The sequence below is a fragment of the Marmota flaviventris genome, chromosome 2 (genome assembly GCF_047511675.1).
Source record: "Marmota flaviventris isolate mMarFla1 chromosome 2, mMarFla1.hap1, whole genome shotgun sequence".
In the NCBI taxonomy this organism is placed as follows: domain Eukaryota; kingdom Metazoa; phylum Chordata; class Mammalia; order Rodentia; family Sciuridae; genus Marmota; species Marmota flaviventris.
Genome location: NC_092499.1, coordinates 185,866,840 through 185,883,626, shown reverse-complemented (window position 1 = coordinate 185,883,626; position 16,787 = coordinate 185,866,840). Strand labels below are relative to the sequence as shown.

At 51.3% G+C, this 16,787-nt stretch overlaps 1 protein-coding gene across 2 annotated transcripts in view; it reads right to left on the bottom strand.

The window, feature by feature from the left end:
* Window positions 1-14,575, bottom strand: part of Plcg1 (phospholipase C gamma 1) — a 33,855-nt gene extending 19,280 nt beyond the window's left edge. Inside the window, exons 1-2 of one of the 2 annotated variants that reach the window (XM_027945142.3) lie at window positions 14,427-14,575; window positions 13,735-14,046 (exon numbers count right to left, since the gene is read on the bottom strand). In XM_027945142.3, coding sequence (XP_027800943.1) covers window positions 13,735-13,951 — 217 coding nt within the window. In that variant the 5' untranslated portion in view covers window positions 13,952-14,046; window positions 14,427-14,575. The remainder of the gene's footprint in view (window positions 1-13,734; window positions 14,047-14,426) is intronic. The other variant, XM_071608922.1, reaches the window with a different exon arrangement.
* Window positions 14,576-16,787: the final 2,212 nt, after the last annotated feature.

The following is a 16,787-nucleotide window of genomic DNA, read 5'->3' as shown; positions in this document are numbered from 1 at the left end:
CTCCACACCCCTGACAAAGGCTACCCAGGATTCAGGAATGACCTGGGTGTGCCACTCCAAACACAGCTGTGGTAGACAGTGTAAAGATGAGGGCAGTAAGGAGAAACCAGTCCCTTACATTTAATCCCCACAAACATCCATAAGAAACAAAGACTCGGCCTTTCTTGATGGGCTCTGGGGTAGTGAGCGTCCCCACCCTCCACCAGTGCTGCCCCATGCTAAGGACTGTCATCACATGCAAGCTCTGAGAGCTGATAACCTCTCACAAGCCAGGCTGCCAGTGCTCTAGGTAGAATCTTCAGGGCTCTGCCCTGCCTCCCACCCCTAATGGAGATCTGCCTCCTCCGTTCCTTCAGGAAGCCTTTGCTGCTGTCTGCTTCCTAAAGCTGCCAGGCCTAGCAAGGAGAACCACACAGGTCTGAAACTGCAGCTAGGAGGCCTGGCAGTCCTTCACTCTTTTGCCTTAGTTTTCCCATCAAGAAACTGGAAATCCCCCTTACCTCAAGGTTGCTGTGAGGGCCTTCTGGGAACCCACCCACCTGTCCATGTGCCTACTGCTGTCAAAATGGGGCCTAAGAAAGATGGCAAAAAGAGACACTCACGTGGCTGCCTGCCAGGCTCTGCCGAGGGCAGACACAAACCTGTAAGAGTGAAAGCTGGGCCACAAGGGCAAGAGTCCAAGTAGCAATTTCCCCAGCTCAAAATGGGATCTTGCAAGAAGGGCCCTGGAAAGAGAAGTTGGTCTCCTGGGGTCTCCATTCACATCATCACAAGATGTGTTTTTAAGTTAGATGCTGTTTCTGGGCCTGGTGTACGCCTCTGCATGCTCCTATACAGTCTGAGGCATGTGCAACACCACCGCCCTACACACAGGAGGGTACGAGAACAAGAGGTCAATGGATCTGAAAGACCAAGTAGGATATCCTCTCTGGCTCACCACAGATAAAATGAAGGTTTCAGTGAGGATACACTAGCCATAGACCTTCAGGTAGAGACACATTACTACTGCATAAAGACCCCCACATGGGAGCAGCAGCCTTGGCCCACCTTCCCACACCAACCTCAGACTGGTTTGTTTTGGTTTTGACAAAAGGAAATGTGCTTTCTACTTGACACTTGGGGATGGTGCTAAGCACTGAGGCAGAATGCCACAAGACTGAATTTGTAAAACCTAAGTTTGTGTGACCAGGCCAAGGACGCTGGAAAGAGCAATGTACCCTTTCCACCTCTCTTCTTTTCTCCTTTTTCTCATCTTCCCTTTCTTGGCCCAGTGACAGGTTCCTGAGACCACAGAGACTAGAGACTAGTTCTTTTGAGCAGAGCATCTGAGCCATGCAGGCCTAAATATCAACTGCCTTTTGAATGTGCCAGTAATGGCAGTTGCTATCCCTTTAAGAACCTGTTTCCTCATCTGAGCCATAGAAAGAATCACAAGCACTTTGAGGGCTGAAAAGGAAGATAACTCTCAGGACTGGCTGAGAACCTGCTTCTGCAGAAGAACAGGCCCCAATCCCTGGGATGACACCCAAATCACTGGGTGGGCAGAGGTGCTCTTAAGGGGACAAGCTCAATGATGGGCAGTTAGTATCTTTGGGAAAGGGAACAGGACAATGCCCTAGAAGGACCCATCTGAATGCTCCCTTCAGCGCAGACTGCTTCCTGTCTTGTGACTCCTGCTCCTCACCCCCTCCCAGACATTAGGCCAAGCCACAGGCCTGCCACTAGCTCTCCTCCTGCCCATTGCAGTAGGACAACCACCCCGTGTGGCCACTGCAGAGATATACACAGAAGCAGTATTCTTGCAGCCCAGGCAGAGTTCTAGGACAGTGGGGGACCTTAGGAAAGAGAAAAGGGATAGTGAGGGTGGAGTACTAACCCTTTTGCAGGACTCCTAAGAACACAGCTCCTGGGAGCCAGCCAGTCCTTCCCCAGGGTAGAAATGGCAGGCAGTGAAAGGTGAGAAGAGGGAGCACAACCACCAAACCCAATACCTTAAATTTTAGACCCAAACTTCTTCGTTAGAACCCATGTCCCAGTGTCCCTTGCCCTCAACAAAGTAATTTTCCAAACAGTCCTATAGGTAGGACTACTTGGCAAAGGGAAGATAATGATGAGGCATATTTTCCTTCCTATTTCTGTGCAGTACCTGCCATCATACCAGACCAGCAGCAAGACAGGACCAGCACCCGCTTCCCAGGACACACAGAAGAAGCTGTAGCCAAACCATGGAATCCAGGTTACGCCCACATGGGCTCCCCAAAACACCTGACCAAGAAGAGCAGCCAAGCCTGACTCAGCATCCGGCCCCTGTCCCACCTTGGTAAACAGGAAAAGTCCATTTGGAGAGCTAGATGAAGGTCTGTGGGATTCCCTACATGGGACCCTGCCACAAACTAAATGCTTAGGCACAGCTGCACAGGATCCTCACCAATACACAAGTTACCTAGAGGCTAGATACTAAAGGAATCTCCTCTTCAGAGAAATGAAGAAACAAAGGGCCTAAAGTGTCTTGTAATGGTCACATGGTGATTCATGCAGACCAGGGCCCTCTGCAGTATCCCCACAGCAGCCACCAGTCCTGATATTGGGTATACAGAGGAAAAGCCTGGCAGACACAGCAAGTTTTCATATCGCCCAGGCGGGCAACCTTTTCCCCTAGGATGCTAGCTCAATCTCACCCATTTCAGAGGTGGCAACAACATACCTAGGCCCCAAAAGGAGAGGGAAAAAGGCCCTACTCAGAACTTTAAGCTGGAAGAAAGCATAGCAGCCACCTATTAGTTTATTCATCCACTCCATCAAATCACACATTGACTAGGCATCTATCTATCCCATCTCAGGCTCCAGGTTGGGTCCCGGGGAAATAGATCAATAAGGTATCTGAGTTCCTGTCCTTGAGAAAACTCTTGCCTGATGGAGGAAACAGATGGGGAAACAGATAACTATGAAGTCATGCGAACAGTGGAGTAACAGGGAGATGTCTGTGGTACAGAGAGCGGCAGGGTCTTGCAGTGCTCTATAGAGGTAGGTCAGGAGGCCAACCTGCACATGTTGGGCAGAGAGGGTCATGAAAGCCAAGGCATTGACACAGGAGTCTTGTGTATTCTAGAAACAGTGTGTTCAGAGTACAGGGAGAGAGGGCAGGCCCTCTCTCCTTGATGGCCACAATAGGGGAAGGTAGCAGTAGGAGAGGTGGCTTTCCCCAACTTTTCTGTCCAAGCCCAGATGACGCAGGTAACCCAGGGGTTAGCTTCCAGGTCAGGAGTTCTGTGTGCTCTGGTATCTGCCTCCCTGCAGTCTGATGCTATCATTCTCCTTTGAATAGCCTGTGCCTGCTGGCCTCCTGCTATAGAAGAGAGGATAAGAGTCCACTAGGCCAGGTCCCAGGACTGTCTGGGATCTCAAAAGGCTCTCAAACAATGTCCCTTATGATCCATTCAGGTCACATGTAGAATCAGAGTCCTGGGCATAAATCATTTTCCTATCATTCTCTTTCTTGACCACAACTTCCCCCTACTTGAAGCTTTGCCCTCAATCATTTCCACACAACCTCACCAAGTTTTCCTGCTTCTTGGTATTCTCATTAAACAATGGCCTTTGTCAAGGCTCAGGCCAAGGTCCTCTCTTCTGGGGATCTGCCTGCTGCACTAGTCAATGTCAGCCATGTTCACAGCTTTAACTGCCTCCTATGCACAGACAATTCACAAAACCTCTCCAATCTCCAAGCTTCAGATCCTTCAACTCAACTGCTTACCTCCTATTCTCCACCTGTCCACCTCAAGAACACCCTAATGGCAACCCCCAAACCAAACACTGTCTTCTATCACCAAAATCCAGGCCTCTTGTTACGCATGACCTGATACCAGTCAGCTAACAGCATCGCCAAACAGGTGCATAAATTTCGGAATCATCATTGGTCCCCTTTCCTCTCACCAGTTTCAATCCAATCTTTCAAGTTCTGCTGCCTTTATTATGCACAATTAACTACATTCACTGAACACCCATGAGGGGCATCATGCTAGGTACTAAGAACCCAGGTTATCTCAGGAGTTTGAATGTGGGAAGAAGGATTAGATTTGCACACTATGCTAGACAGGTGATGTTAAATAGAGCCCACAGACAAATGTTCTGAGAAGCTGTGAAGCAGGGAGCACAAGGTAACTGCCTCTGATAGGTGGGAAGAGAACAGGAGCAACAGTGGCACTGGACATCCCTCTCATTTCTTGCATAGTTACTTTGTGCACCACTGTGCAAAACTCTTTCATTTCATCCTTGCAAATAACACCATGAAGCAGGTATCAGAGGTTCCCATTTCCCAAGTCAGAAAACTAAGCACAGAGAGGTTAATGAACTTATGCAAGCTGGAAGCTCATAAGTGACAGAGCCAACAATATTTCAAAGCCAAGATTGTCTCTGAGGCAGGTTTGTGTCCTGTACTGTCTCAGGATCCCTGTGGGAAAAGACCAAGTGGGGCCAACAGAGACAGAGAGGAAAGGACTCAACACACTGCTGCTTCATGGCTTTTGTCAGAATGGTGAGCACACGTGTATTTTAAGGCTATCTAACTATATTCTCCATTAGAGTGTAAAATCCTTCTAGGGATGGACTGTGTCTATCATCTTCACCGCCCCATGGTCAGCAACAACTTATTAACGAGTATTTGTTGAAAGAGAAAAATACAATGAGTCATTGCTACCCAACCTGCTCCGGCTCAAATTCCCACAGTCCATGACACCTGGAGGCCTTTATCTGCCACTCTGTCTCTGAGGACCCTCCCATAGAGCTGAGGAAATGAATTAGAAGGAGAAAAAAAATCTGGGATCTCCCTCCCACGACAAAATAATAGGGGCTTAGGACTGAAGTAGGGAGGTGAAAGGGAAAGGAGAGAGTAGAGGCCTTCACCTCATGGAACTCCTGAGTCCTGTCTCACCGTGCAGTCATGGCACCCCACTCTCTACCACTACATATTCCATATGCAGGTGGAGGTAAGGCCAGTCTTACACTCCAAACACAGTAAACCCTGACTACAGGTTGGAGATGTTCTCAATGAGGACAGAAGTTATCAAGTTGGAGGCCTGCTTGCTTAGACATTCTGCCTCTGCAGATGCTACAAGGTTCTCCTATCTTAGAGTTGCATGAACCAGCTCCTTTACAGCAGCTGACCATAGTCCCTTTGGGCCATGCCACCCCAAGTCATTCTTTTCCCTTTTGCTTCCTCATGAAGCAGGGCCCCAGTGAGTGATCTAGTCTCTGTCCTTACCCCAGGTGACAGAATTCACTCACTGCCTCCCCAGGAATTACAACTTAGAAGCTTTGAAATTCTACTGACTTGTAACCCCTAGTTCTATTCTCGTAGGACACATCTTGCCTCATCCCCCTCTAGCACACATCCTTACTTGGAGCTTCATGCTTCCAGTGTGAGCCAGTTCTCAGGGCAGGAACCAGGATAGTCTCTTGGGAACAGTCTGGTATCAGGCATTCTGTTCTCAAGAGTGAATGCTCTTGTGTTGCTGCTGGCCTCAAGAGGCCCTCTGTAAAATTCCTAACAAAGTGACATATGCTACCTTTTCTATACTCCTTGGGACATAAGCCAAGAACTCCCAAGGAAAACCACAATCCCAGTTGGGACTGACTAGCTAATAGGCACATTATACTCAAGTACTGCTGTGGGGTGGAAGAAGTGAAGAATGGGAAGAGAGCTGCCTTCGAACATTTGGAATAGCAGGTAGTACAGAGAGACCATCAGGTATGTCAGCAGAGCCTCAGAGAAGGACCATTACCCACTACCTCTGTTGATACCCAACCTGTCAACTGAGGGAATCAAGCTGTACTCCTTTGTATCTCCTGTCCCCTCACACAGGTGAGAAACCTGTGGAACCTGAAGCAGCAGTCCTCCTCCCCTTTTCTAGGGTTAGTTACTCTTTGAACTCAAGCCCACACTTTCTGGGCCTGAGGTTGATCAGTCACTCAATCCACAGGGTTAGAATTCCCCCACCAAACACCAATCTCAGACAGACAGAACCCAGTGTGGTTGATGTCCTCCTCCCACCATGGCCATGCCAAGGACATGTGAATAGGGGCATGCATGTCCTCAATAATCACTTCCCCTAGGAACTTCAGCTCAGTCATACACCCAGGTATCCAAGAAAATAGGAAGCCAACCCTAAAGTGAACTCCCACCTGGGCCAAGGATGAATCTTATTGAACACAAACAAGTGGTTAAAGTTGCTGTGGGCCAACCCTCACCAGTCTGGCCAGCTGTTCACTGCCAGGGCCCAGAGCTTCAGTCACATGAAGCTCCTCTTCACCCACTCTTCATGGTGCCCATGCCTTGTTGCCTCAATGCCAGGTACCTCAGGAGCCTTTGTGCAGATCTTCTAACCAACACTGATTTGCCAGCTAGTGTGGGAGGGGTCCACAGAGTAGGTTAGGCTGCTACAGAGAGAAGGCCAGTTCCACATGGGCAGACTCAGCCTATTGCAACTGGAAGCCACCAATGTCTTCTGCTTTCATGGTTTTCCACATATTTGGACTGCTAGCTTCCCAGGATCAAGGACCAGGTCACCTCCTTTTCTTGCTCCCTGACTCCTTTGTGCCAGGCCTATAAAGGAGATGCCAGTCTTCTGCAGGAGAAAGCCTCACCCCATTTACTTTGCATCCTGAGTCTAGCTGAAGCCAGGGCCCACCGGCCAGCACCAGGAAGCGCCAAGGCAGGAAGGAAGCAGCAGCGCCTATACACAAGGCCTACACGTGGGCTATAAAAAGGAGCCCCTCCCTGCTTCCCCCAGGATATGGGCCTGGTTCCTAGGAGGTGAGGAGTGGGGAGAGAGCTAGTGCTTGTGCCTAGGCACACAGCCACTGCAGCCTCTCAAAGGCTAGCCTAGCACCATCTCAAAAGAAACTTGTTTTGCAAGGAGGAGCACGAGAGCAGTAAGGGAATTCAAGTAGACTCAAGTAGACATTCTCTGAGTCCCACCTCTCAGGACTACAGCCTCCCCCAAAGCAACCAATTCTACTGTCCCAACTCCACAGTATTCAAGGACACCCCTTCACACTTCTTTCTTTGCTCTCTGGGGGACTAAGCACTCCCTAGAGGCCTCTAAGCACCTAGGTTCTCACCCTGGAGGTTCTAGTACACACAGCTCTAGGGAGCAGCCATGATGAGAGGCAAGAAGAGGCTCTAAATCTGGGGTGATGACAGGAAGCTGTGGCAAAACAGACCAGGCTCAGAGGAGAGCTCAACTAGGGGCATGTGAGTTGGGCCTAAGGCAGGGAGATTACAATTAGGTAAGGGCCTCAACATCTGAACACAAAGATACACCAATTTCAAAGATGCCAGCTAAAGGCAGTCTCTTGACTCCCACAGTGGCAGTCTGCTCTATGCCAGCAGCAGAGCCATCGTATTGTCATTTTCCCCACAGTGAGAGAATATACTGAACACTGTAGCAGGAATCAGAAATCCTAGGCTATATGACCTCACCCTTGGGACCCCCGTTTCTTCCTTTGTACAAGAGGAATAATAATTCCTGCCCTCCCTGGGTTTATGGAGCTGTTGCAAATCTCAAATAACACAAAAGATGAGAAAATGCTCCATGAAATCCCAATGCACTATTCAAACACCAGAATTTTTTGATGCCCTGGACCTCTGTGTATAGACTTAGGGAGAAAGAAAACAAGCAGACTCCTAACCAGGTTGTCAAGAGCAGTCACAACCACGCTGGGTGGTAGAGAAAACTGGAGCTCTGCAGTTCTCCTTAAAGTAAAAGAGTAAAGGAAACAAATACTTAAGTGCCCTGAGGCTGTGCTGGGCACCTTCACAGAAAATCTTACATATACAAATCTCATTTGATTAGCATTAATATACAACTCTGTAGGAAGAAATTATTTTTACAGAAAAAGGTTAGTTTGAAAGTTAATGTAATAAACCCAGGATTACAGGAAGAGTTGAGACTCAACCCAAATGTAAATAGCTCTAGCTACAAATCTCCAGACCCTAAGTTCAATTATCAAAAGGGTGGGGCTATCAGGTCACTCCTCGCCCTTGGGGAGTCTCACCACTTATAACCACTCAGAAATTCCCCCTGGGTAGCTGTAGCACCTTCAGATAGGGAACTCTACATGGAGCTCCAGAACACTCCCTTCCTCCTATCTCACACCCAGTTCTCCTAGAACTCTCCTTAAAGTCCTCACCAACTTCTCTGTTTCTACAATAGGGAGTGAAGAGGGGAAATTCAGGCCTTTGTGACCTCAGGCCTCACTTCTTCCCTCAGATATATCCATCAGCGGCCTCCTCAAAGCCACATCCCACAGGAAAGGGCAAAGAGTGTGAAGAGATGCTGTGAGTTAGGGAGACGGATGTAGACAGGGCAGCAGAGGCAGCCCCGCCAGCCTGGGCTGTGGTAACAGAGAGCTTCCTGGAAGACAGGGTCTCCCACCCTGCTCAGATAGCAAGGCACTTAGAAATAGGCCAACGTTGATGTCTTTGCCCCACAGGAAGGGTTACTACCCAAGCAGCTGTTTCCAGCAACCACCTTGCCTCCCTGAAAATGCCATGGGAGGAAAAGAGCCCTGACCACAAAGGCACTCCTGAGAGTTGCAAGAGTGTCCACAGCCTCCTTGCCCTGACTCCAAGGGCTCAGAGGCCAGGAACCAGCCCTACAACACAACGGGTACCTCCACTCTCCTTCCCACCAGGCCCTCCTGGGGACTCAATCCTATGCACCTCCTGTCAGAGCTCCACACATTAAGCACATACACTATGCCACATTTAATGCCAAGGACGTTACACAGATTCTCACTGAATCCTTACAAAAACTTGAAATAAATTCCATTTATTACTATCCCGTTTTACAGATGAGGAGCTCAGACAGGTAAGAACATACTCTAGGTCACAGAGCAAGTAAGCTGCTTGACAGGATTCTGTCTGGCAGTGTGAGCTCACAGCCCAAACACTCAACTACTTAACTCTACTATCTCACCTCTCAAGACTTTGGCCTCTCTCCCCTCTGCCACAATTGCCTCCTGGTTGACTCAGAAAGGAGGTCTTATTTGGGTCCTCATCAGTAGTCCCCTACAAACTGCCCTCTTCCCCAACCTGACAGACTACAGCAGGAGCATCCCAGATGCACAGAGCAAAGTCAGTGCCACTACAGCTTGTGCTGACCCTAGTACTAATGGGATGGAGTGTGACCCCCTAAACACAACACACAGAGCACAGCATACGGGGAGCCCTCCCTAAACTGTCTCATCCATCACAGCCTCATCTCTACCATGCCAAATGCATTTCCAATCCCTTCATATCAGCACAGGCAAACTCCTCAAGCATTCAAGGGCCAGCTCAAAGGTCACCTCTCCCATGACACACTCCCTGGCTCTCTCCTCATGCACTCAGAGTTCTTCATACATTTTCGCAATGGTGCCTAAGACACAGAGTTATAATAGCATGCTCCCAAGTCTATTCCACCTTAGAGGGCCCCACAACATGGACCATGTCCCATTTAGCCTTTGAACCCTCAGTGCCTTGCACTGGGCAAATAAGAGGTATACAAATAATACTTAATGAGTAAATGCCCCTCGCACCAAGGGGCCACCTGAAACAAAGCTAGTGGCCAAGATCTCTAGGCTCTGACTCAAAACTGTGCATCTGTGTCGACACATAGACACACAGAGTGCTGGGAGAAGCTAGAAGTGCTCAGTTTCTTTAGTCATCTGTGAAGCAGGCCCCTTTCCTAGATTCACTGGAAAGAACCCCAGCTGCAGAGAGGGCCTGGAAACCCACACATTGGAGCAAGCCTGGGGTGCTGAGGAAACACTAAGTGGACTAACTTCCCCTGGAAAAAGGACAGCCAGACCGGAAACACACAGGCAGGAATGGGTAGCTGTCGAGATCCGGACATGTGCTTTTGCCCTTCTCCAGCTAGAAGTAACCAGCCAGCACAAAGGAAGCCTTATGACAGCCGCCGGTGCCTTGCAGCACGGTGGGCCTAGCCTTCAGAGCAGGCTTCTTGGTGTACTCCTCTTCTCACCAGGTGAACACCCACTGCCACAGAGCTCACCCCAGCCAGCTGGTCCCAACACCACCTCCCCTCTGAGCCCATTTGTCCCATCAAGGGGCTCACCTGTTTTCTTTTGTCAACATTCCCCTTCATTAAAGGTACCACTTGGAATTTTCTTGAGTGTTTTAAGCTTCCCTGAATGCAAGGGCCCATTTTCATTCACCATCTCAAGAGTATCTACTGATAATTCAGGCAAAGATGGAAGCCTGGGGTTCTAAAGTCTCCACAGACGTACTGGGCTCACACTCACAGAGCACCTCCACGGGAGTTTCCACCTGACACTGTGCCCAAAGTAAACCTCAACTAGGCAACCTTGCCAAATGCAGGTCTAAACCATATTATCACAGAAGGCACCATATAAAAAGTATAGAGCCATGGCCTAGAGAGGCTCAGGCTGTCTTGGGAAGCAAAAGCTGACGAGGACTAATGTGCCATCTAAGCATGAAGATTTTTCCTCACAGAGGGGCAATGCAAACACAGGGAAAGCAGGGGCCTGAGACCCACTGGCAGCATAACCCAAGAGCAGTCACCTTGGGGTGTCAGCCAGACCTGACTGAGGGCCGGGCCCAGCTGAGGTACTGGCACACACTGGCACTAATCACTCACTCCCTGTATTTCTATTTCCTCATCTATAAAATGGGTGGTACACCTGACTACCCTTCAGGACTCTTTGAGGATTAGCCAAGAAAAAGGTAAAACATCTCTTTAGCACTCAAGAGGAAACCTATAATTGCTTTTTATTCATTTAAAGTCTGCAACAAAGCCAAAGCCAAATACCAATCCAATTCCTGTCACACAGCCACACAACCAAATGGCACCAAAGCACTTTCCCACCCCTCTTTCGAGCCAAACTCCAGCTCTAGAAATCAATAGGTGCCAGCCTCACTCCACAAGTGACCAAGTGAGAGGGCACAGGGTTAGGACAGAATGAGGTCTCACACATGAGTGCTGCACACTTTCATTGAACCACACTGTCTATCCTTCAGGCACACAGACACCCTGAGGGTAGCAGAGCATTCCTCTTTGGCCAGGCTTCAGACACTGTATGGTACACTGGCAAGGCTAGCAGGAAAAGGCCAGACACCTGAGGCACCTGGGCAAGAGGCCCGATGGCAGGGGACCCAGCTGGCAACTGAATGCTCCTCAGAGTCTGCAGAAGGAGGCTGCAGAGATCAGAACCCACCAAAGCAGTGAGCCATGAATGGGGCAGGGCTTCAATGGGAGGCTTTTCCTGCAAGGTCTAAACTCGACACATGCATCTATTAGCCTTTTACTCAGGTTCTTTCAATCCACACCCCTAAAATCAAAGGGCTATACACATTCTGCCTGCCCTTCATGCCTCTCAACTCTGTTAACCAACCAGAACACTGAATTTGCACACCTCTGGCTGATTCACCCTGGAGGGTTAGGGGAATAAAGTCCTTTATATTTCTGCCTTCAGCCCCCAAAGATCTGAGCGAGACACAATGAACTAGCTGGTCCCCTCTCCACACCCCTTCATTCTGCTCTGGCAAGAAAGTCACACCGAGGAGGCAAATGTACAGAACTCCAAACACTTTCTTTACAGAAACACTGTTCTACATGACAGGCAGGTGAGTGGGTAGATGGGGCAAAACAAAACCGTTTCCTCCCTTTTTCTGAGTAGCAAGCTAAATGAAATGTGAACTTGGTCTCTGTTCTCCTTCCTGCACACTTCCCTTCTCTTAGCATCCACATGAGACCTCCCTCAACATTCCCAGTCCAGGGTCTAGGAGGGCAGGCATAGTCTATCATTATTATTAGTAGTAAGTGCTACTTAATAAACACAATGTGTCAGGCACTATTAATATGTCAGTTTACATTTATTAAATATCTACAGTATCAAGCACTGATGCTTTACGCCAACTTACATCAACTATCTCACTTAACCACCAAAGCAATCAAATTTGGTGGATATACAATTACCTCCATTTTACAGATGAGAAAACCAAGGCTCAGAAGCTGGCCAGGTAATGCACAACTAGTATATGGGCTTCAAATGCAGATTTGTCTTCAACTACTGTGCTATACTTATTGCCTGCTCATCACATGCGTGGCTTAAAATGCAGCTGTTGTTACCCAAGAGATCTTTATCTGGGAACTTCCAGCTGGGGACACCACCTCAGCATAGGGAGTACCACAAAAACAGGAAGGAGGCCATGCCTGGAGTTTGATGGGTGATGTTTCCAAGGCTATCTCATCTCTTTGCACTATCTATCCTTCTTCCACATTGAAACTGACAGTCTCTAAAATCACTAAAATGTTCTCCCAAGAGCCAAAGCGGGCACTGAGGAAGGAGGATGCCATTAAGTTCAGTAGCTCTGTCAGATCTGGATTTTACTGTGGAGGATGGCTGCCTCACCACAAGACTTTCCTCCCTCCCCATCTCCTTACCCATCTATAGCATATACACCATACCCAAGAAGGTCTGTGAGATCTTCTTGTGGCTTGTCACTTCCTGACCCCCCCTCCTCCACTAGGACCTGGTTCTGAGCCTGGGTCTCTAGACACCAGACTCTGGAAGGTCCTTGCAGGAAGCAACCCACAGCCTGGAGTGCATACACACCATTTCTTCATGCTGGGAGGTATCGGGGTGGAGGGCAGAGCTTAGTGTCCATAGGGTCACAAACCAGCACATGGTAAGTGTAATATTGCTGGAAAAGATCTGGGGTTTCTCAAAATCCCCCAACTCCCTCCTCCCACCACAGACTTGTGCAAAAGCTGCCAAGATCAGGCCTGGGAAGGCAAAGAGGCAGGAAACCAAGAGGAGCCGCTCCCGGCTCCCTGGGGCCACCGGACATAGGACACAAAGGGCTAGACCCCAAACTGACGGCACACTTCTAAGAAGAGTACCTGACTCTGAGGCACTGGGGCTAGCCTTTCTAGGGCCAAGCTCTTGGTTACATGGTTGTAGGGGCAAGCGGAATCTGGAGCCTTCACCAAGAGCCCCAGCTCTGGCTTTGAGTGTCTACCCACCCACACAGGCCTCCAAAACTCAGCTTTGAGACAAAAGAAGCGTGAGGCTGTGTGTCTGTGTGTGTGTGTGTGTGTGGGCGGGTGTTGGTTGGGGGAGGGATAGCCAATGTCTTCTCTCAGGCTTTTCCAACCTAAACAGGACCACCTTCCTCCCAGTTCCCAAGAGGCAGATGAGTAGGCTCAGCTCTGCTCCAAAACCAGCCCTACTCCAACATCTGCCTAAGTTCTGGGAAACCAAAGGTCCCTTTGCAAATAAGCCCCTGGCCTGGGGGCCCAGAGCTGTACACAGACTGTGCTTTCTGGAGAAACGGCGGTGGGTGGGGAACATCTAGCCTCGGGCTGGGTGGGAGCCGCTGTCTAGGCTCCCAAGGCCGTCACCACCACTTCTGGGGGACTAGGGCCCGAAGCCCACCACGATGGTGTCCAATCCCCAAGGACTTTTAGGCCTCGAGGCAAAGCACCTTGGAACATTCGCCTTTCTTGGGGGAAGGGGTGTCCTGTCAAGTGATCGAGGACCCGATGCCCCCCCTGCCAACCCCGGGAAGACAAGCGGGGGCGGGGTCCGGGAGGAAGAGAGAGAGGGCGGGCTCGAAAGTTTGCCCAAGTGTGCAGCGGCCGGCTGGGCGCCGGGAGCCGGCGGTCCCCGCGCGCTCAGCGGGCCTGAGCGAGGAGGGGGCGCACTTACTAGCCCCCTCGATCTTGTCGGCGCCGCGGCTCCACGTGATCTGGCGCGTCTCCAGTTTGACCTGGAAGGTCTTCCGCTCGGGCCGCTGCGACTTCTTGGAGTAGAACAAAGTCATGACGGTGCCCACCTCGAGGCTGCGGCAGAGGTGCAGCACCTCGGCGTCCGAGGGCGCGCCGGGCCCGCAGCCATTGGCGCATGGGGACGCGGCACCAGCCATGACTCCGATGCGGGGGAAGGCTGCAGCGCAGGCCCGCCGAGCCCGGGTAAAGGAGGCTGCTGGGGCGGCCGGCGAGCGGGACCCGGCGGCGGCTCCTGCGGGCGGACACGGGGCGGGGCCTGAGTGCGGGGCGGGGCCTCTAGAGGTCCCGCCCCGCGTCGGGAACAAAGGCACCCGCGGGGAGGACCCCCGCCCGCCGCCGCCGCGCCTGCGCCCCGCGACCCCCAGACAGGCCTTAGGCGGGGCGCGGGCGCAATGGCGGCGGGGGCGCGCGCCACTCCCGCCAGCCCGTTCGCGCCATCGTTCCGCAAAGCTTCCTCGCTCGGCCCCAGCACGGCGCGGGACCACGGACGGCCCCATCACGCACGGCAGCCCCGCCCACAGGCTGCGGCCCGCGGCGCCCGTCAGTCGGGCGCGCGCGCACCGGCGGCTGCTCCCCGCTGTCCTGCACAGGCCCCCGCCGCAGCTCTCGCACCTTGCGCGCCTCCCGCGAGGTGGCCGGGAATGAGCGTAAGGGTGCCGCGAGTCCCCCGGACCCTCCAGGACAAACCCGGCTACCTGGGCGGGTTGCCCGGCGGAGGGAGCCAGGCCGGGCCGGGCCGCCTCACACCCGCGGTGGCGGCGGCGGCGGGGGCGGGCCCTCCGCGCGCCCTCTCCGGGGAGGTACGGGGGCGGGGCCTCCTGCGGATTGGCGGGTGGGCCATGATAGACAGCAGGCTCGCCCCGCCCCCTCCCTTGGTCTGTCTGGGCTATCCCGCAGGCCGCTCGTGCGACGGTCAGGTCCGCGTCAGTCTCGCCCAGTGGCCTTCAAGGATACGCTCTCTCAGAGAAGTCTCCAAGATGAACATCTCCTTGCAGGCCTTTTAGTCACGCGGCCGCACTTGCTGGAGGCTTGATTTTTGCAGCCCTCGGTGGCCTTCGCTTCCGCTTGCCCTACTGCTCGCCCCACTTCACATCCAGGCGTCGAGATTCAGGCTCTGCTTCCCCTCACCCCTCCTGTAAATTTGTCCTGTTCTCCCGGCCTTGTTTTCCACCTTCTTCTGTGCCCATTACCTCTTGGTCTCAGAACCTTCCTTTCCTCTGGAGTCAATGCTGGGTCGGTTCCCAAGGCATCTTCACCTTTGTCGTGGCTTTGCCCTCCACATAGACACAGCGGACTCTCCCACCTAGATCTCTCCTGCGCTCGGGTCCTGGCATCCAACCAGCTGCTCCCCATCTCCACTTAACGTACCGTCTCACCTGTCCTCCACAAACCAATCCTTGCAGTCTCTGCCTTCTCAGAACATTGCTTTAAACTCCTCGAAGTTTGGAGGAGGCCCAGATCCTTGCAGATAACCTGGCTTCCTTTCTCGGCCTCATCCCCAGTCTGTCCATGGAGGCCTGTCCTCAAATCTCACTCTACCCATGAGCACAAGGCCCATATTTTTTCACCCATATTATTTACCTCCTTGGTCTTGCCTGCATGTGTGCTTCAGGCTTTACTCTCTAAAATGAAAATAGATCCTGACCTATGTGCGTGAGTTCCCATTGTGAATCTGCAGTCCCTACTTGGCCCAGCTGGTCCTGTCTAATGGGCTCCCTGCCTTCGTTTCTCACCACTGACCCTTCATTCTCCATTCTGCAAGCAAAAGGTCATTTTGTGGTTATTGAATAATTCATGTTCTGTCTTCCTGAAGCCACTCCCTGAAGAGCACTGCCAAAACTGAGGATACCTATGGTCATGGTGGAGCCTGCCTGACCCACGTTGAACCAAGCAGTTGGGTGACTGCCAGGACAACTTACTGCATTTCAGAGGTGAGAATCCCAAAGAGAATCCAGCTGATCCCAGAGAAAGATCCAGGATTCTTGGGATTTGAAGGACTAGAATTTGTGAAAATGTAAGAGTTTGTGCTCAGGCAAGCCATCTGGCTAGACAGTGGTTAGTACCCAGCAACTCTGACTTTCCCTTGCTGTACAGGTACCCACTGTGCATGTGCACATTTTGATTCCCTCCAGTGTGGCTCCCCAAAAGCTCAGAAGTGTCCTCAAGGCACTTTGTCCTAAGGGAAGATAGGGTAGCTGAGATGGACTGCCACCTAGTGATAGGCCCTCAAAGTGGGAGGAAGGGAACTAGAATGTACCCAATGACTGGCCCTGTGCTACAAGGCACGTGGTCACAGCTGAATCTCATTATTATCCTCTAATCAGGAATTTTACTGAGGATGAAAATTTACTGAGGATGAAACAGAGATTCAGAGTTCTACGACTCACCCCAAGAACCACATAACTAACAAATGGAAATTTGAACCCAAATCTGACTTCATCCATTTCTGTCTCACAGCAGAGTCCCTGGCTTAGGTGAGTCCTGGTGGTCAGTAGTCAGCATGGAAGCTAGCTGGCTAATATGTAGGGGTGAAGGAAGGCATGCCCACCACTGACCCTGGGCACAGGGAACCCGGCATAACACCAGTACTCACAGAGCATGGTGGACTGGTTTAAAGTGGTGCCGTCCCTGTCTACAGCCTGGTATGTAAAGACAGTTGGGATGAGGACTAAAGATAAAACATACTAGGAGACTGACTTCAAATGGAGTATAAGAAGACTTCTTTGGGTCTTTAGAATTCAGCAGAGGCCTTAAGGATGTGAATAGATGGTCAGGTGCATTACTAAGGGTGGGCTGGAGGAAAACACTTTCCAGGCGGGGGTAAAAGCATGTACAAAGGTCCAGAGGCCAGAAAGAGGTGGTTGAGTTTAGGCCGAGAAAGGGCTGGAGTTTACCCAGTGACGGGAAGCATAGGGAAGGTGATGGGAAGCATAGGGAGGGTGATGGGGCTGAGCTTTCTCTGCCAATGCTTGC